At 31.6% G+C, this 20,787-nt stretch overlaps 1 protein-coding gene across 2 annotated transcripts; it reads left to right on the plus strand.

The window, feature by feature from the left end:
* The first annotated feature begins 631 nt into the window (after positions 1-631).
* On the plus strand, positions 632-20,326 carry LOC110009265 (uncharacterized). Of its 2 annotated transcripts, none has more exons than XM_089716459.1 (5): positions 632-1,052; positions 1,819-1,884; positions 2,743-2,801; positions 8,495-8,560; positions 10,856-12,809. In XM_089716459.1, exon 5 carries the CDS (start codon positions 10,860-10,862, stop codon positions 12,402-12,404), a length of 1,545 nt encoding a protein of 514 aa, XP_089572585.1. In that variant the 5' UTR covers positions 632-1,052; positions 1,819-1,884; positions 2,743-2,801; positions 8,495-8,560; positions 10,856-10,859; the 3' UTR covers positions 12,405-12,809. The 2 variants fall into 2 exon arrangements, 1 of the variants encoding a protein (XP_089572585.1); XR_016318860.1 differs by lacking the exon at positions 10,856-12,809 and adding an exon at positions 20,204-20,326 and having other exon boundaries at positions 649-1,052.
* The last annotated feature ends 461 nt before the right edge of the window (positions 20,327-20,787 follow it).

Consider the following 20,787-nt stretch of genomic DNA (forward strand, 5'->3'; position numbering starts at 1 on the left):
ACATAAGCCATTAGATTAAACATGGTCTTAATAATTTAGTACCAATATAATAGGTTATCAAAAATAGGATATTATTTTTTATTATTAAATATACATGTTACTATTTAATTGTATAAATAAAAAATTTATTTTTTTCAACACAATTATAAAAATAAAAGTTTTAAAGATAAAATAATTATCTAATATATCAAAATTTATTTACGCAAAATAAATTTTTAAGATTTTAATAAATAATTATAAATTTTTTTTAATGTCAGTGTTAAAACACTTATCATGCATTTATGCAATTGAAATTATATTATATATACATGAAAACATTATCTTCTTAATAAGATATTTTTTTAATTAATAAAATTAAATTATATAACTTAAATATTTGACTTTAAAATATCTCTCACTTTTTGAAACAACCCGAATTTTTATTTTCAAAGATTTTCTAATTAAATTTAATAAACCGACAGCCTGAAAATTTATTTCAATATTTTAATGCGAACACTGTAAGAAACCAACCGAAAACCGATTGAAAAAGTCGAAAACCAATCGAAAATCAAAGATTTGGGTCGAATCGAACCGAATCGAACCGGTTCGACCCAAACCATCTAGAAAATTCCCTTTCTTTTTTTTTCCAGCGCTGCATCTCTCTACTCCTCACCATCACAGCAGCGCCTCCTCCTTTCCTTCTTCTTCTTCTTCTTCTTCTTCTTCTTCTTTCTTTCTTTCTTTCTTTCTTTCCCTTTCCTTCTTCCTCTCTTCTTCTTTCTTGCTGTGACTGCGCCTGCGTCGACCTTAGCCAGCAACAGCAGAGGCGCGATCCACAGCCAGTCGCACCGTCTCCATCGCGCGCAGCACCGCCTCACCGCTCCTCTGCGCGCCACAGCCAGCAGTTCCGCCTGCAGCAGCGCTTCATCCTCGGCCAGATCGCGCCGTCTCAGGTGGTCTAGCTACTCCAGCACGACTCCAGCCACCTGCTTGCAGTCCCAGTGCGCGCAGTTTAGATCCAGCACGCGTGCAAGTCCGATCTACAATTTGCGACAGAAATTAATAAATTTGGGGTAAAAATTAATTTAGTTCATTTAAATTTAGTTATTTTGCGTAGTTAATTAATATTATGTGGTGAAATTTATTTAAAGAGTATTAATTTATTGATTAATAAAATATTTAGTTAGTAATTTTAGTTATTTAGTTAGTCAAAATGAATTCAAAATAGTTATTGATTAATTAATGTGAAGTAACTATTGATTAATAAAAACAATAGTTAGTTAAACTTAAATTCAGTATTAAATAATTTATTGAGGAATTTTGATAATAATATTATGAGTGGAATGAAATGAGAAATTAAGAGTTGAAAGTAATGTTGATATTGTTATTCGGATGGAGGATGGGAAACAATTGAATTGATTGATTGCCCGATGGATGGGCTGTGTGGTTTGGAATTATTGGTATATTGTTGATATTTTAACATGTAGATAGTCCAATTTTTAGGGGAGATGCTGCCGAAATTTCGGCAGAAAATAAAATAAATTTCGGTAGAAAACAAAATAAATTTCGGTAGAAAACAAAATAACTTTCGATAGAAAAATAAAATAAATTTCGGTAGAAATTAAAATAGATTTTAGTAGGAAATAAAATAGATTTCAGAAGAAAATAAATGAAATAAAGTTAGAGAAATAAAAAAAAAAATTATTACAGAAAAGAAATTAAATATCGAGATTAAATTACGTAGAAAAATTTAGAATATAAAATAAAAATATTAGAAGGGTAAAGAAATATTTTGTCTGATAGAGTTATTTCTTTTTGTGTCATTCTTACTTTGCTTAGATCGCCCGGGTCCATCTAGTGCTCCTCCAGGACAACATCAAAGCTAGAATTTCGCTCTCCATCACTGTGAGTAATAATAAATAATGCATATCAACATGTATTTGCATAGCATTTTGTTTACAAACCTTATATATATATATATATATATTTTTATATTAAAGCTCATATTTATTTTATGTTGCATAATTGTATATTTGGATGGATTTGGTGTAATACGTTGAAAGAATTGTTTGATTACTTGTGCTGTGCATATACTGTGCCTTGTTTGTGTGGAATTGGGATGAAGTGGGTCACCATGGGTTTGTGAGACTGTTTCTGTTATATGGATCCTGATTCTGATTTCTGTTATATTTTGATTCTGTTATATGGATCCTGATTCTGTTTCTGTTAGCCGGGTAAATGGGAGATCGGCGCCCCCGTGTGCACCTGATAATTCTGTTTATTCTGAAACCACAGGATGGCCGCTTGTTGTTGCGCACCTGAAAATCTAGATTTGATTGCAGCCCGCAGGGTGGCCTCCTGTTGTGAGCGCTTGATGATCTAGATTGGATGGAGACCACCGGGTTGCCTCCTGTTGGTATGGAAAAGAATAGAGAGAATGGAAAAACAATGAGAGGGCTGGTCAAGTGAGGATTAGACCGGTCGGCCAGTATGGGGGATCGGCTCCCTGGTGCACATGTGAGAGGATGAGCCATGTGGGAGGACGGCTCATCAGGGGTTCGGTGACTCCACTGACTAATTTCCACGTGATGTGATTATTTGAAGGTGATATTGTTTGTGGGTGTTGATGTAATGTCATATGATTGACTGTTGTGTGTTCATTCAGCATACTAGGGTGCATTTTGCTTGACTGTATGTGGTGTGTATTATTTATTACTATTCACTGAGTTGCAAAACTCACCCCCCCCCCAATAAACCTCTCAGGTACTAGGAAGCAGCGGATTCAACTGAAGCTCTGCAATCTTCTCCGCAGAGTTATAAATGTAAACTTTATATTTCTGTTATTTAATTTTGGATGTATAAATTATTCTATTATCAGAATATTATTGAACTCCGCAGTTATAGGGTCGTGTACTTCCAATTGGGCCTTGCCATATGCGTTGTTTTATAAACGGTTGGTTGTATTATTAGACACAGGAGAATCAGTATGGCCATATTATGAACGTGATTGATAATGACTAGGCCCAAACTAAATTTTATTGGAGATATTAAAATTGGGCCGGGTTGTATTAACATTTATTTACATTTATATCTTAACTTGTATGGACTTACTGTTTCTATTAAATGGTACGAAATGTATAGCTAAGTAATTAGGCTTACTACGGGCCTCGGGGGCCTTATGCTTACTTGGGCCCTAGTGCCGGTCCGGCCCACGGAAACGGGTCGTGACAAAGGTGGTATCAGAGCAAAAGTTCATAAGTCTAGATGTAACTGCGGAGTAATTCCTGTCATGTCTTGACATAGTCTTCCTTGCTTTCCTCTTCAGCGTTGTTCGCAATCAGGTTAGAGTCAAGTTGTTTAAGGAGTAAAATTGTATCCTTGTTCTTAGAGATGTGATTTAGTTACTGATGCTAACGGGATGGTTTAAACAAAAATCCTTATATGGAATAAATAATATTCATATATAATTTAAGTATGTAAGAAGATAAGTTATATAGGATTAATAAGTTGAAGTTAGATGATGAAAGTGTGCTATTTTTATTTAATATGTGTTGAATGTAGAATACATACATAAAAATGCATGAGTGCATGTATATGTGTGCCTGCAGAATTGAGAATTAGTTGCTAGTTTTATTTAATAAGAGAACTAAATGATTCGGATTTGAGGACATTAGAATCTATTTAATTGGTGCCTTGAATTAATATATGTATTTGGTGAAATTTACATGATGTTGGTTGGTGAAATTTATTGTAGTTATTGGGGTAAATATTTTTCTGGATGGAATAGTTACATTAATTAGTATAAGTAAATAACTGATTTTTGTAAGGTTTAAATATCGAAGGATTTGGTGTGATTCGCCTATAATAATTGGTGATGAGTATTTTTCATAAAGAATAATATTGGTGGAATTATTATACCAAGTGATTTTTAATTATGAGAAGTAATTACTGCTTGGTGGAGAAAAGTGTATTGTAGCATCCATCAGCTATTTCTTTTCAAGGGTATGAATATGGGGAATAATATAAATTATTGTGGTTATAAGAAAAGTAAATTGTGATCCGTAGTAAGAGACAAATTACTCTACTCTGTATGCATTTAGTGATGGATATTGTGTGGATTGTGGCATCTTATGGTCTAATATGGTACAAGTAAGAATTAAATCTAATGGTATTTAGCCTTTTGACATTTAAAATAATTGTTGCACACTCGATGGTATGTGAATTACAAACAATGATTTTTGTTTAATGGGAGATTCTATGATCTGAGAAGGAGTTAATGACTCCATAAGGGAATTAAGGTAATTATGTTATGTAAATAGTGGGCTATGATAATTAAGTGTATTGATGAATGACATCGGACATGGAGAGATAATTGTCCAATTATTGAATTGATGTTATACTAATGAATTAGATAAGTAAGGTTGGATCTAATACTGTTATTGTATGGATATTAAGAAAAGAATCAATTACAGAAACGTGAAGAGTATAAATTAGTATGATTTAAATGAGGATAGTCAGTATTTAGAGTTTTAACAAATTAGGGATCATGGGTAACAAGATTTGAGAAAAATAGGAATAGTGATACCTCAGCAGCTTTAAGATAAAGACTTCTATACTTTGGGAATTCATGAGTATATTAGACGGGATATAAGTAAGGCCCTAGTATATGTAGGATGTTTAATAAGCCAGACTAAGTTTATGGACCAAGTATAATAAAATAAAAGTAAAAGATAGCAAAGGAGATTAGTGGTTTTGGGATTGAAATGCTATTCTATTAGGTGATAATTATATTAGGAAAATTAAGCTTGAATATAATTTGAATATAATTTGAACATAATTTGAATATAAAGAATAGAGGAGAATAATGTTTGTATAATTAAACAAGTTCTTGTTATCTCTTGGAGTATAGAGAGAAAGTGAATGTTAAGAAAATTAAATGATCATGAATATTAATTTTATGATGTAATTAAAAAAAAAAAAAAGCCTTAGAACAAGTAATTAAGAATATGTAGTTAGACAAAAAGAAGTGAAATACTATTAAAGGTAAAATGATGGAACATGTACACTATTGAAGGTAGGAAAATGGCTTTGAGGTTTAAAATAATTTATCACTATCGGTGCTAACTCTAATAAAATATTAAACAAATAATTGATGATGTTATAACCAACCTTATGAGGTGAGTCAATCGGGTCCTTACAAGGTGAGTTTCGAGAATTTTGTGGTTTATATATAGTAAATTCATATTCTAAAAAGAGATCAAAGGTAGGAAGTTATTGAATGTCTGGTGATATACAAATAGATAAATGATTTAAGGATTGTAATCCCGATGATGAAAGAACTTAGTACTTATATTCAGAAAGAAAGATAGACTTTCTACTGGAGAGAGAGATAAGAAAATTTTGACTTATGTAATTTGATAACATCTAGTTGGAAAATAGTAATGAGTGGGAATAAGAGTTGATAAAGGATCATGGGGCTTAGTTTGAGATGACCACGAATGTGAATAAATTTAATCTCTTGACATAAAGCAATTAAAATAAGGAAATTCTATTAATTAGTGCAACTTTTGCAAGTTACTTGTTTTATTGGATAAAGAAGGAAAATTATATTTATGTCCTTAGTAGAACGTAAAGGTAATTAGAGTATTTTCATTTATTAGTAAGCTAGCTGGGTTTTAATTTACTATTTGTTTGGGATATTGAAAATTTGTGTAAGAGCAAACAAGTAGATTTGGAATAATTTTAGCCAATTTAGTGAGAAGTATACACGCGAGTATTTAAAGATTGTAAATATAGAGTATAAGATTAGTGGATGTGCTAACAAGACGATCTAAGAGTATATCTTATCTATACTTGATGGCTAACCTAAATGTGTTAATCTGGTGATTTATTCATTTAAAATTGCTCATGGAATTATTGAGATATCAATTAGGATGAGAGTCATTAAGATATGGTTGGAGTCAATGTAAAGCTATTCTGAAGTTCTTAGTAATTGGTGGCAATTATGATTGAATGAATGTAATTGTATAATAGAATGGCATTTACAAACTGTAGAAAATAAATTAAGAAGTATCCGGCATGGCAACAACTAACTTGGCTAGTTGCATAAATTCTGGTCATAATTAGTTAAGAAATGGGATGGTATGATAAATTGGAAAGAGGAATACAGAAATTAATAACTAAAATAGGGATTTGATGGTGAATTTAAATTCTCTTTATAATTGATGTGCTACTTGTTTTTATGGGATTCTCATTAGTAGGATATGAAAGGAGATAGTATATGTTGGAAAATGGTTAAATTGATAAATAGGTGATGAACTTGGGATAGAGGTCAGGATCTCCTATCAGTTGATAGCATTTAGCTAGAGAATTGTCATGATTTTGTTTGAAATAAGCTTGTAGTAGTGGTTTGATAATAATCTAAAACCCCCTTGAATTGGTAGCAACTATCTTATCTAATTATAAACTTCTTCCATGATTATAGGAGCAATGATATTAATATTTGGAATTGATGGAAAATGGACGAGTTAGCATGTAGGTTTTGAATTTTGAAATAAGGAGTCCAAATTGGGATAGTAGTAAATTTGATTGCATATGTGGATTCTTATATCAGTAAGATTAAATACTTGGTTTGTGTATGAGTTTCTTATGGAGTGATGATCTTTGCCTGTGATAGCTGGTGAGAGAATAAATGACGATACATCAATGTAAGGACACATGATATAGAGCTAATGAGATTAATAACTCTTACTTGAGCAGAGGTTATAAGTGATTAAAATTCTTACGTGTAAAGGTGAATATTAGTGTCGAATCTGTGCTTAAGGTTATGAATATTTGACTTGACTTGACGACTTGTAGATATAATACAACTCAAGTTTAAATTAACTATTGTAATAAAGTAGGTAACTTTGGGGCTAGATTCATCTCATAATCATCCTGCCCTCCCTATAAATTAGATTCGCTTCCCATTGGTTTGTCTTCGTAAATTTAATAAAAATTAGTTCCACTAGTCTGACTAACGAACTCAAAAATATTTATCTCATCTTCTTGATTCATCCTTCTAGCTGCTCAGAAGAACATGTATTCTATTTTAAAATTCGAGGACGAATTTTTTTTTAAGGGGGGAAGACTGAAACAACCCGAATTTTTATTTTCAAAGATTTTCTAATTAAATTTAATAAACCGACAGCCTGAAAATTTATTTCAATATTTTAATGCGAACACTGTGAGAAACCGAACCGAAAACCGATTGAAAAAGCCGAAAACCAATCGAAAATCAAAGATTTGGGTCGAATCGAACCGAATCGAACCGGTTCGACCCAAACCATCTAGAAAATTCCCTTTCTTTTTTTTTCCAGCGCTGCATCTCTCTACTCCTCACCATCACAGCAGCGCCTCCTCCTTTCCTTCTTCTTCTTCTTCTTCTTCTTCTTTCTTCTTTCTTTCTTTCTTTCCCTTTCCTTCTTCCTCTCTTCTTCTTTCTTGCTGTGACTGCGCCTGCGTCGACCTTAGCTAGCAACAGCAGAGGCGCGATCCACAGCCAGTCGCACGGTCTCCATCGCGCGCAGCACCGCCTCACCGCTCCTCCGCGCGCCACAGCCAGCAGCTCCGCCTGCAGCAGCGCTTCATCCTCGGCCAGATCGAGCGGTCTCAGGTGGTCTAGCTACTCCAGCACGACTCTAGCCACCTGCTTGCAGTCCCAGTGCGCGCAGTTTAGATCCAGCACACGTGCAAGTCCGATCTATAATTTGCGACAGAAATTAATAAATTTGGGGTAAAAATTAATTTAGTTCATTTAAATTTAGTTATTTTGCGTAGTTAATTAATATTATGTGGTGAAATTTATTTAAAGAGTATTAATTTATTGATTAATAAAATATTTAGTTAGTAATTTTAGTTATTTAGTTAGTCAAAATGAATTCAAAATAGTTATTGATTAATTAATGTGAAGTAACTATTGATTAATAAAAACAATAGTTAGTTAAACTTAAATTCAGTATTAAATAATTTATTGAGGAATTTTGATAATAATATTATGAGTGGAATGAAATGAGAAATTAAGAGTTGAAAGTAATGTTGATATTGTTATTCGGATGGAGGATGGGAAACAATTGAATTGATTGATTGCCCGATGGATGGGCTGTGTGGTTTGGAATTATTGGTATATTGTTGATATTTTAACATGTAGATAGTCCAATTTTTAGGGGAGATGCTGCCGAAATTTCGGCAGAAAATAAAATAAATTTCGGTAGAAAACAAAATAACTTTCGATAGAAAAATAAAATAAATTTCGGTAGAAATTAAAATAGATTTTAGTAGGAAATAAAATAGATTTCAGAAGAAAATAAATGAAATAAAGTTAGAGAAATAAAAAAAAAATTATTACAGAAAAGAAATTAAATATCGAGATTAAATTACGTAGAAAAATTTAGAATATAAAATAAAAATATTAGAAGGGTAAAGAAATATTGTCTGATAGAATTATTTCTTTTTGTGTCATTCTTACTTTGCTTAGATCGCCCGGGTCCATCTAGTGCTCTTCCAGGACAACATCAAAGCTAGAATTTCGCTCTCCATCACTGTGAGTAATAATAAATAATGCATATCAACATGCATTTGCATAGCATTTTGTTTACAAACCTTATATATATATATATATATATATATATATATATATACAGAGGTGGGCTGACATGGCTTCCTCTTCTTCATCAACATCATTCCCACTATCCTCCAACGAAGATAGTAATGATGAAGCTTTTGAATCCATTATAGTCAAAAGTAAAGCTGATAAGGCAAAAGAAAACATCTAGAAACTCAATTGGTATCTAGTTCCTCTTCGGATGAACCAGATGATAAAATAACAGATGGAATAAATGAGCTAAATGAAGATGAAGAAATAAGTTCACATTTTCTCTTTCTTTTACAAGAAATAACATCTAGAAAATATTTAGTAAAATTAACTTTACAAATTTCACATGATTTTATAATAAATGGTATAGCTTTATTCGACACAGGAGCAGATTTAAATTGTATAAAATCTGATTTAATACCACATAGATTTTGGTCAGAAACACATGAAAAACTAACTACAGCTAATAAATCTAAACTAGAAATTCTTGGTAAAATTGAAGCAGATATTATAAATAATGAATTAGAAATTAAAACAATATTCTTACTTTCGCCACAGATCAATTATATGGTAATCTTAGGTACACCATTCATTAACCTAATTACACCATATTCTGTAAAAGAAGATTGTATTAAATTCAAAGTAAAAGGAAGTAGAGCTAGGTTAGAATTTACTGAAAAACCTAGGAGAAAAAATTTAAATTTATTAAAAGCTCATTCTATTAAAACTTTGGAAATGAATTCTTTAATAAAATCTAAAGAAGAAGACTTAAATAATTTGAGAAATTATACATATCTTCAAAGGATTAAAAATCAACTAGAAGATAAAGATATTCAAACTAGAATTAGAAAATTAAGAACATTTATGGAAAATAGATTATGTGCAGATCACCCAAATGCATTTTGGAATCGTAAACAACACATAGTAGATTTACCTTATGAGAAGGATTTTGATGAAAAATCCATTACAACTAAAGCTCGGCCTATTCAAATGAGCCCTGAACTCATAGACCATTGTAAAAAAGAAATTCAGGATTTAGAAAATAAAAACTTAATTAGCAAATCTAGAAGTCCTTGGTCTTGTGCAGCTTTTTATGTCAATAAAAATGCTGAAATAGAAAGAGGAGTACCTAGATTAGTAATTAATTATAAACCACTGAACACAGCCTTAAAATGGATACGATATCCATTACCTAATAAAAAAGATTTATTAAAACAATTATATAAGGCAAATATTTTTAGTAAATTTGATATGAAATCTGGTTACTGGCAGATCCAGATTCATCCTGATGATAGATATAAAACAGCTTTCACAGTTCCCTTCGGTCAATACGAATGGAATGTAATGCCTTTTGGATTAAAAAATGCTCCTTCTGAGTTTCAGAGGATCATGAATGATATATTTAACCTCCATAGTGAATTTTGTATAGTATACATTGATGATGTTCTAGTTTTTAGTAGAACATTAGAAGAACATTTTAAACACTTAAAAACATTTTGCATGGTAATTGAAATGAATGGATTAGCATTGAGTAAAACTAAAATGGACTTATTTAAAACTAAAGTTCGGTTTTTGGGTCATTATATAGAACAGGGTATTATCCAGCCCATAGAACGAGCTATGGTTTTTGGGACTAAGTTCCCTGATGAATTAACCAATAAAACCCAACTTCAACGTTTTCTTGGATGTTTAAATTATGTTATAGATTTTTATCCAAACCTCAATTGCATAATAAAACCATTACATGATAGGCTTAAGAAAAATGCTGGCCCATGGACAGCCCAGCATACACAGTTAGTAAAAAAGATAAAGGCCTTAGTAACAGAAATTCCATATCTTTATATCCCTGATCCAACAGCTTTTAAAATTGTTGAAACCGATGCTTCAGATGTTGGATATGGCGGTATTTTAAAACAAGTAATTAATGGTAAAGAACGTATTATTCAGTATACGTCTGGTCATTGGAACCAAACTCAAATAAACTATTCTACTATTAAAAAGGAGATTTTAAGTATAGTAATTTGCATAAACAAATTCCAATCTGATTTATTAAATCAAAAATTTTTACTTCGTATTGATTGTAAATCTGCAAAAGATGTTTTACAAAAAGATGTAAAAAATCTGGCTTCTAAACAAATTTTTGCTAGATGGCAAGCTTTACTTAGTATATTTGAATTTGATATTGAATTTATTCAAGGCGATAAAAACAACATTCCAGACTTTCTGACTCGAGAATTCTTACAGAACAATGGGCAGGAAAAAGGATAAGGGCAAAGCCCCTAAAGAAGAACCTGAATCACCTACTAAAGCTCTTTCTGAGCATTCAGAAGATTTACCTAAAACCCTAGACACTAAAATTTCTCCAGATCTTAAAAAATGGATTGAACAGTTAAGTCAATCCCCTGAAGTGTTCAAGGCGTTACAAAGTATAGCGTCCTCTTCCACAGAGGCGCCAGGTATGTCTTCTACACCTAAAGCGATCGTACCCGTTCATGGTACGGCTAGTCTGTCTCAAACGGTAGACAGTAAAGACTTATCAAATCCGTTGATGGCTGTGGGTTTGCCAAAAATCCAGTATACTCCAGGTATACATAAATGGTTTGTTAAAAATAATTTTGATTATGAAATTGAAATTGAGGATGGATATAACAATATTAATCCTTGGTCTGTTTTAAAACAATATTATCCTGAGGATTGGTATTTTCCTCCAACTGACCTTTCAAAACCTCAAGAATATTATCATAATATTCTTTTGGATACAGGCTCCGTAAAAATTAAACATAATTATGATTCAAAAAATAAATCGATTATTTTGTATTCTTCACTTAAAATCCACAGGATTCTTCATCCCAAGGATTGGCCTAAACCCTCTCTTTATACACCTGTACAATTTAAAGTTTTATATAAACATGTACACAGTACTGTTTACAATTATTTTGATTACCGCGATGCATGGGAAAAGGTTTTTGCTATTCAAAATCCCACTGCTACGCATTCATGGTTAATCTATTTTGATACTTCCTTCCGTACTGACTGTAAGGTGCCTAACTGGTTTAAAAGATGGTGGCAAACAAGGGGTATTTCCAATGAAATTCTCCCTCCTCCAATCCAGACCTTATATCAGTATTTTAAAGCCCATTATAAACCTAGTACTGCAGAAGCCCATATTCCTTCCCTTATGTATTATTGTATGGCCTTCTTCACGCCCTGGGTATATCAATGGTATTTGGACACTCAGTATGCCGTAGGAACATATCAGATTCCTATGTTGGTAAAAAGACACAAGATTAAATGGTGGGGATCATTCAAGAACTCTACCACGGAACTTAAAATTGATCTCTGGATACGTGATAAATTAAAACAGGTTTCTCCATTAACCTATGCAACCACTCTTGCACTAAAAGATCAACCGACTTTCGGAATCCAAAAAGCACAGTGCCAAGCAAGGTTAGCTGCTGCTAAAACTCCAGATGAGTATAAAAGAATCTGTCAAGAAATGCTTCAGCATCTTTCAACAGATTCTGATTCTCCAGTAAAACCCTCATCAAGTAAAAAGCATGCAGACTGTTCCAGTAAAATATCTAAATCAAGCAAACAGAGGTGGGCTGACATGGCTTCCTCTTCTTCATCAACATCATTCCCACTATCCTCCAACGAAGATAGTAATGATGAAGCTTTTGAATCCATTATAGTCAAAAGTAAAGCTGATAAGGCAAAAGAAAAATTAAAGCAAAAAAGCAAAGCAAAGAAAAAAGAAAAGAAAAAGAAGGACACATCGTCCTCATCTGAGTAAAAGGCAGGTGAAACCTTATTTCACCATCATTCAATGGTAAAGGCCAAATCACTGTTTCTACAGGAAAAGCCAAACGCATTATCCACAGTAAAGATTCCATGGCAGACAACCAACTGTTCATCCACAGTAAAAGTCAACACTATTCAAGATTCGGTGGCAGACCAAGCACTATTCATAAATAGTAAAAGTAGAATAGTAAAGATTCTTTTCTATGTTATTTAAAGAGAGCCTATCCTCTTGTGATGGAAGAAGCTTGTATAACAATATACTAAACACTCTCTCATCCTCTCCCCCAAAAGTTCTTTGTAAGCATTCAACGTTCGAAGTCTGGATTGTAAACTTTAAACTTGTAAGTTTAAATTTGAATTTCATATTTAAATAAAGTTATTTATTTAAATTTATAAATTGCTACTACTAAGCCCTGTTAAAGGCTTCCTTCTCTTCTCCCTCCACACTCTGACTTAGTTCTGGGGATCCCAGGCTAAGGTTGCAGGAACCCTCAACCTTAAACAATTAAAATTGGTTGAGTTAATTGATAAATATTATTTTGTAAATTTATAAGTATGCTCTGTGGTTGCACCTTCGTGTGATCTTCCACATCAGAAATATTGTTCATAAACATATACTGTTCATTCACCGTTTAGATTAAAACGGATACTGTTTATCTTTAAACAACTACTGTTTAAATTAAAATTCTTTGGTATATCAGCTGGAAACACATAACCTCCTGGTGTTTATCATTGCACTTGATAAACAAGGGAAACTTTGTGCTACAACGCTAAGTACCATATGAATTATATTCATGTTTTTGTAATTCATGTTTTTGTAAATCTAAGAGAAAATAATATTTTGATTACAATATATAATATTAATTTAAATATTTTTGAAATATTAATTGATTTAAATAATAGATCTATTTTAGTTGATATATTTGATATAAATTTGGATAATATAAATCATTTATTGTTTGAAATATAATTGATACTTAAATCGGTCGATCTTGGAGTGTTTTGGTATCAGAGCCAACGATTTAGGTATTGGTTACTATCACCCAATAAAGTATTAATTTTATACTATATTAATGAAGCTTTTAGCTTTGCCCACTGAGCCGATTCCATATGAACCCGTTGTAAGACCCATTTGTTGAAATTTGTTGGGCAGTGAAGGGTATAACCGGAGGGCATAATCGGGTAGCTTCTAGATTCTTTAATATATTATACAATGGATCCTTTATTGTGTCGATCTGTAAGTAATATTAAATCCGGAGGGCATAATCGGGTAGCTTCTAGCTTCTAGATTCTTCTACTTTAGGTATTTCCCAATCATCTATAGCTTTACTAAAATCTTGCAATATTAATTCATTCCTATTTATTACTCTTTTTATTTCTGAGGAATCAGAATCATCGGATTTAATATTACTTACAGATCGACACAATAAAGGATCCATTGTATAATATATTAAAGAATCTAGAAGCTACCCGATTATGCCCTCCGGTTATACCCTTCACTGCCCAACAAATTTCAACAAATGGGTCTTACAACGGGTTCATATGGAATCGGCTCAGTGGGCAAAGCTAAAAGCTTCATTAATATAGTATAAAATTAATACTTTATTGGGTGATAGTAACCAATACCTAAATCGTTGGCTCTGATACCAAAACACTCCAAGATCGACCGATTTAAGTATCAATTATATTTCAAACAATAAATGATTTATATTATCCAAATTTATATCAAATATATCAACTAAAATAGATCTATTATTTAAATCAATTAATATTTCAAAAATATTTAAATTAATATTATATATTGTAATCAAAATATTATTTTCTCTTAGATTTACAAAAACATGAATATAATTCATATGGTACTTAGCGTTGTAGCACAAAGTTTCCCTTGTTTATCAAGTGCAATGATAAACACCAGGAGGTTATGTGTTTCCAGCTGATATACCAAAGAATTTTAATTTAAACAGTAGTTGTTTAAAGATAAACAGTATCCGTTTTAATCTAAACAGTGAATGAACAGTATATGTTTATGAACAATATTTCTGATGTGGAAGATCACACGAAGGTGCAACCACAGAGCATACTTATAAATTTACAAAATAATATTTATCAATTAACTCAACCAATTTTAATTGTTTAAGGTTGAGGGTTCCTGCAACCTTAGCCTGGGATCCCCAGAACTAAGTCAGAGTGTGGAGGGAGAAGAGAAGGAAGCCTTTAACAGGGCTTAGTAGTAGCAATTTATAAATTTAAATAAATAACTTTATTTAAATATGAAATTCAAATTTAAACTTACAAGTTTAAAGTTTACAATCCAGACTTCGAACGTTGAATGCTTACAAAGAACTTTTGGGGGAGAGGATGAGAGAGTGTTTAGTATATTGTTATACAAGCTTATGCCATCACAAGAGGATAGGCTCTCTTTAAATAACATAGAAAAGAATCTTTACTATTCTACTTTTACTATTTATGAATAGTGCTTGGTCTGCCACCGAATCTTGAATAGTGTTGACTTTTACTGTGGATGAACAGTTGGTTGTCTGCCATGGAATCTTTACTGTGGATAATGCGTTTGGCTTTTCCTGTAGAAACAGTGATTTGGCCTTTACCATTGAATGATGGTGAAATAAGGTTTCACCTGCCTTTTACTCAGATGAGGACGATGTGTCCTTCTTTTTCTTTTCTTTTTTCTTTGCTTTGCTTTTTTGCTTTAATTTTTCTTTTGCCTTATCAGCTTTACTTTTGACTATAATGGATTCAAAAGCTTCATCATTACTATCTTCGTTGGAGGATAGTGGGAATGATGTTGATGAAGAAGAGGAAGCCATGTCAGCCCACCTCTGTTTGCTTGATTTAGATATTTTACTGGAACAGTCTGCATGCTTTTTACTTGATGAGGGTTTTACTGGAGAATCAGAATCTGTTGAAAGATGCTGAAGCATTTCTTGACAGATTCTTTTATACTCATCTGGAGTTTTAGCAGCAGCTAACCTTGCTTGGCACTGTGCTTTTTGGATTCCGAAAGTCGGTTGATCTTTTAGTGCAAGAGTGGTTGCATAGGTTAATGGAGAAACCTGTTTTAATTTATCACGTATCCAGAGATCAATTTTAAGTTCCGTGGTAGAGTTCTTGAATGATCCCCACCATTTAATCTTGTGTCTTTTTACCAACATAGGAATCTGATATGTTCCTACGGCATACTGAGTGTCCAAATACCATTGATATACCCAGGGCGTGAAGAAGGCCATACAATAATACATAAGGGAAGGAATATGGGCTTCTGCAGTACTAGGTTTATAATGGGCTTTAAAATACTGATATAAGGTCTGGATTGGAGGAGGGAGAATTTCATTGGAAATACCCCTTGTTTGCCACCATCTTTTAAACCAGTTAGGCACCTTACAGTCAGTACGGAAGGAAGTATCAAAATAGATTAACCATGAATGCGTAGCAGTGGGATTTTGAATAGCAAAAACCTTTTCCCATGCATCGCGGTAATCAAAATAATTGTAAACAGTACTGTGTACATGTTTATATAAAACTTTAAATTGTACAGGTGTATAAAGAGGGTTTAGGCCAATCCTTGGGATGAAGAATCCTGTGGATTTTAAGTGAAGAATACAAAATAATCGATTTATTTTTTGAATCATAATTATGTTTAATTTTTACGGAGCCTGTATCCAAAAGAATATTATGATAATATTCTTGAGGTTTTGAAAGGTCAGTTGGAGGAAAATACCAATCCTCAGGATAATATTGTTTTAAAACAGACCAAGGATTAATATTGTTATATCCATCCTCAATTTCAATTTCATAATCAAAATTATTTTTAACAAACCATTTATGTATACCTGGAGTATACTGGATTTTTGGCAAACCCACAGCCATCAACGGATTTGATAAGTCTTTACTGTCTACCGTTTGAGACAGACTAGCCGTACCATGAACGGGTACGATCGCTTTAGGTGTAGAAGACATACCTGGCGCCTCTGTGGAAGAGGACGCTATACTTTGTAACGCCTTGAACACTTCAGGGGATTGACTTAACTGTTCAATCCATTTTTTAAGATCTGGAGAAATTTTAGTGTCTAGGGTTTTAGGTAAATCTTCTGAATGCTCAGAAAGAGCTTTAGTAGGTGATTCAGGTTCTTCTTTAGGGGCTTTGCCCTTATCCTTTTTCCTGCCCATTGTTCTGTAAGAATTCTCGAGTCAGAAAGTCTGGAATGTTGTTTTTATCGCCTTGAATAAATTCAATATCAAATTCAAATATACTAAGTAAAGCTTGCCATCTAGCAAAAATTTGTTTAGAAGCCAGATTTTTTACATCTTTTTGTAAAACATCTTTTGCAGATTTACAATCAATACGAAGTAAAAATTTTTGATTTAATAAATCAGATTGGAATTTGTTTATGCAAATTACTATACTTAAAATCTCCTTTTTAATAGTAGAATAGTTTATTTGAGTTTGGTTCCAATGACCAGACGTATACTGAATAATACGTTCTTTACCATTAATTACTTGTTTTAAAATACCGCCATATCCAACATCTGAAGCATCGGTTTCAACAATTTTAAAAGCTGTTGGATCAGGGATATAAAGATATGGAATTTCTGTTACTAAGGCCTTTATCTTTTTTACTAACTGTGTATGCTGGGCTGTCCATGGGCCAGCATTTTTCTTAAGCCTATCATGTAATGGTTTTATTATGCAATTGAGGTTTGGATAAAAATCTATAACATAATTTAAACATCCAAGAAAACGTTGAAGTTGGGTTTTATTGGTTAATTCATCAGGGAACTTAGTCCCAAAAACCATAGCTCGTTCTATGGGCTGGATAATACCCTGTTCTATATAATGACCCAAAAACCGAACTTTAGTTTTAAATAAGTCCATTTTAGTTTTACTCAATGCTAATCCATTCATTTCAATTACCATGCAAAATGTTTTTAAGTGTTTAAAATGTTCTTCTAATGTTCTACTAAAAACTAGAACATCATCAATGTATACTATACAAAATTCACTATGGGGGTTAAATATATCATTCATGATCCTCTGAAACTCAGAAGGAGCATTTTTTAATCCAAAAGGCATTACATTCCATTCGTATTGACCGAAGGGAACTGTGAAAGCTGTTTTATATCTATCATCAGGATGAATCTGGATCTGCCAGTAACCAGATTTCATATCAAATTTACTAAAAATATTTGCCTTATATAATTGTTTTAATAAATCTTTTTTATTAGGTAATGGATATCGTATCCATTTTAAGGCTGTGTTCAGTGGTTTATAATTAATTACTAATCTAGGTACTCCTCTTTCTATTTCAGCATTTTTATTGACATAAAAAGCTGCACAAGACCAAGGACTTCTAGATTTGCTAATTAAGTTTTTATTTTCTAAATCCTGAATTTCTTTTTTACAATGGTCTATGAGTTCAGGGCTCATTTGAATAGGCCGAGCTTTAGTTGTAATGGATTTTTCATCAAAATCCTTCTCATAAGGTAAATCTACTATGTGTTGTTTACGATTCCAAAATGCATTTGGGTGATCTGCACATAATCTATTTTCCATAAATGTTCTTAATTTTCTAATTCTAGTTTGAATATCTTTATCTTCTAGTTGATTTTTAATCCTTTGAAGATATGTATAATTTCTCAAATTATTTAAGTCTTCTTCTTTAGATTTTATTAAAGAATTCATTTCCAAAGTTTTAATAGAATGAGCTTTTAATAAATTTAAATTTTTTCTCCTAGGTTTTTCAGTAAATTCTAACCTAGCTCTACTTCCTTTTACTTTGAATTTAATACAATCTTCTTTTACAGAATATGGTGTAATTAGGTTAATGAATGGTGTACCTAAGATTACCATATAATTGATCTGTGGCGAAAGTAAGAATATCGTTTTAATTTCTAATTCATTATTTATAATATCTGCTTCAATTTTACCAAGAATTTCTAGTTTAGATTTATTAGCTGTAGTTAGTTTTTCATGTGTTTCTGACCAAAATCTATGTGGTATTAAATCAGATTTTATACAATTTAAATCTGCTCCTGTGTCGAATAAAGCTATACCATTGATTATAAAATCATGTGAAATTTGTAAAGTTAATTTTACTAAATATTTTCTAGATGTTATTTCTTGTAAAAGAAAGAGAAAATGTGGACTTATTTCTTCATCTTCATTTAGCTCATTTATTCCATCTGTTATTTTATCATCTGGTTCATCCGAAGAGGAACTAGATACCAATTGAGTTTCTAGATGTTTTATTTTGGCATCATGTACTTGTGCTTGATGTTTTAATTCTTTTACTTCATGTTTTAAAATTCTAACTTCTTTATATAGATCTTCTAATGACATTTTTGTTTCTAGTTTTTTGTTCTTATTTAATATAGTAGTTAAATCATAAGTATTAGTCTGAATTTTAGGTGTGATAATTTTTACTTCTTTATCTTCTTCAAAACTTTTAATTAATTTTTTAAGAAGTTGACTTTTAAGATCATTATCTGTGAGAGTATTTACTACTTCTAAGAGTGTACTTTGATCTTTAGTTAACATATTTATTGATTTTTCTGAAGAACTGGTTGTTGAACCAAGTTCATCAATTTGATGTTCACTTTCTTGTATCTCAGAATCTGATGTATCAGAAGTAAGATACAATTCATGAATTTTATTTATAACATCATCTTCTAATTTTAACTCATGCAATTTCTTATTGAATTTACAAAATTTTGATGTATGTCCTTTCTTACCACATTTATAACAAGTTAAATCCTTGTATGAAATTTTTTCAGACTTTTTATATGGTTTTTTATTTTTATTTTTCTTATGATATCTAGTTTTATCTTTACGATAATAGTCTTCTTTACTAGGCTTAGATCGATAATGTTTTTTATAGTGTTTCCTAGAACTTGATGGTTTAGAACATTGACCACTACATTGCTGAGTCGGGGTTATACTATAATCAAATTGTTTACAAAAACTTCCTAATTCTTGTTTAGTCTTTTTTAATTCATATTTTAAAGTCTTTTGAAGTTTTAAATCTTGACAAATTTGTAATCCTTCTTTCTGAATTATACTTATTAATTGACCATAAGTTAATTTATTGTATGGAATTGGGTTACCATGTTGTTGTTTAATATAATTCCTAACCCTTTCTCCTAAAAAATAGGGTAAACCAGCTAAGAATTTTTCTTTCCAAAAAGCTTGATTAGAATCTTCTCTTAACATTAATCGTGTAAAAAAAGTGGTTTTATATAATTGAAATTGACCTAAGTGTTTACATTTTAAATTGCTTAAAAGTTCAGCATTTTTATCTTTTATATGTGATGGATCTCCTATAAAATGTAATGAAATGGTTAATATTAAAGTTGCAACTGCATCTTGAATAGGTTCACCATTTTCATCAAATAAAGGTTGATCCTGGTCATTTACTTGAACTGCATTTAAAATATCTAATTGATCTTTTTCAGTGAGATGGTAATCCCACCATCCCTTTAATTGTCCTGTAAATCCTGCAATGAGGATTTCAGCAACGGCTTTATCATATATAGGTGACTGGATTTTATAAGCATTTGCAGCCATGGTCATTTGTTGCAAAATACTTAAGATTTTATATTCAGATAATCCATCAATATTCCATTCATATAATGTATTAGCATTATAATGAAATTGGGATATGTATGGAGGTTTATCAATTAGTCCTAAGTCTGGGGCCCTAGAGACTATTTCTCTATGGGTTATATTATTTACAAATTGTTGAGCACTATCTGAGTCAGGTTTACTATCTTCAGAGCTAGAAGTTTCTTCTAAAAGATTTATATTTCTGGAAGCATCAGAAGAATCCTGAACTACTTGGGGAGTAGGTCCCGAACTTGCTTCAAGTTGACGAAGTTGGTGTTTTAAAGCTCCTATGAATTGTGAATTTAATTCCTTTTGACTAGACTTAGATACCTGAAATGGTTTAAACATATGTGACTTTACTAATTCTTTTCCTTTAGATTGTTCAATTACTATAGGTTTATCCTGAAGTAATTGTTCTATCTTTTTTAATTGTGTATTCAGACAAATTAAACTAGCATTACTAAAATTATTTTGTTCAATTAATTTTTTATCTGAATCATTTTCTCTAGCTACTTTATATGGTGCACAAGTAATATCATTATCTTGATATTTAAATTTACTAATGGCTTTAGGAGGAAAATCACTTTGAATTATCCTATCATTTACTATCCATTCTGGTCTTTTATCACGAATTATTATTGGGTTAAGACTTTTATTTGAATTATTTTTAATTAATGAGAACCAATCTAAAAATTTAATTTTAGTCTGAGTTTGAAGTTGATATTCAACATATTCTTCTTTTAAAGCTTCAAAA

This window comes from Jatropha curcas, chromosome 1 (genome assembly GCF_041381405.1).
Source record: "Jatropha curcas cultivar XTBG-Jc1 chromosome 1, XTBG_Jcur_1.0, whole genome shotgun sequence".
Taxonomy (NCBI): Eukaryota; Viridiplantae; Streptophyta; class Magnoliopsida; order Malpighiales; family Euphorbiaceae; genus Jatropha; species Jatropha curcas.

Excerpts from the sequence above, each read along its gene's own strand:
- LOC110009265 (XM_089716459.1), top strand. The coding sequence starts at position 10,860 with ATGGGCAGGAAAAAGGATAAGGGCAAAGCCCCTAAAGAAGAACCTGAA.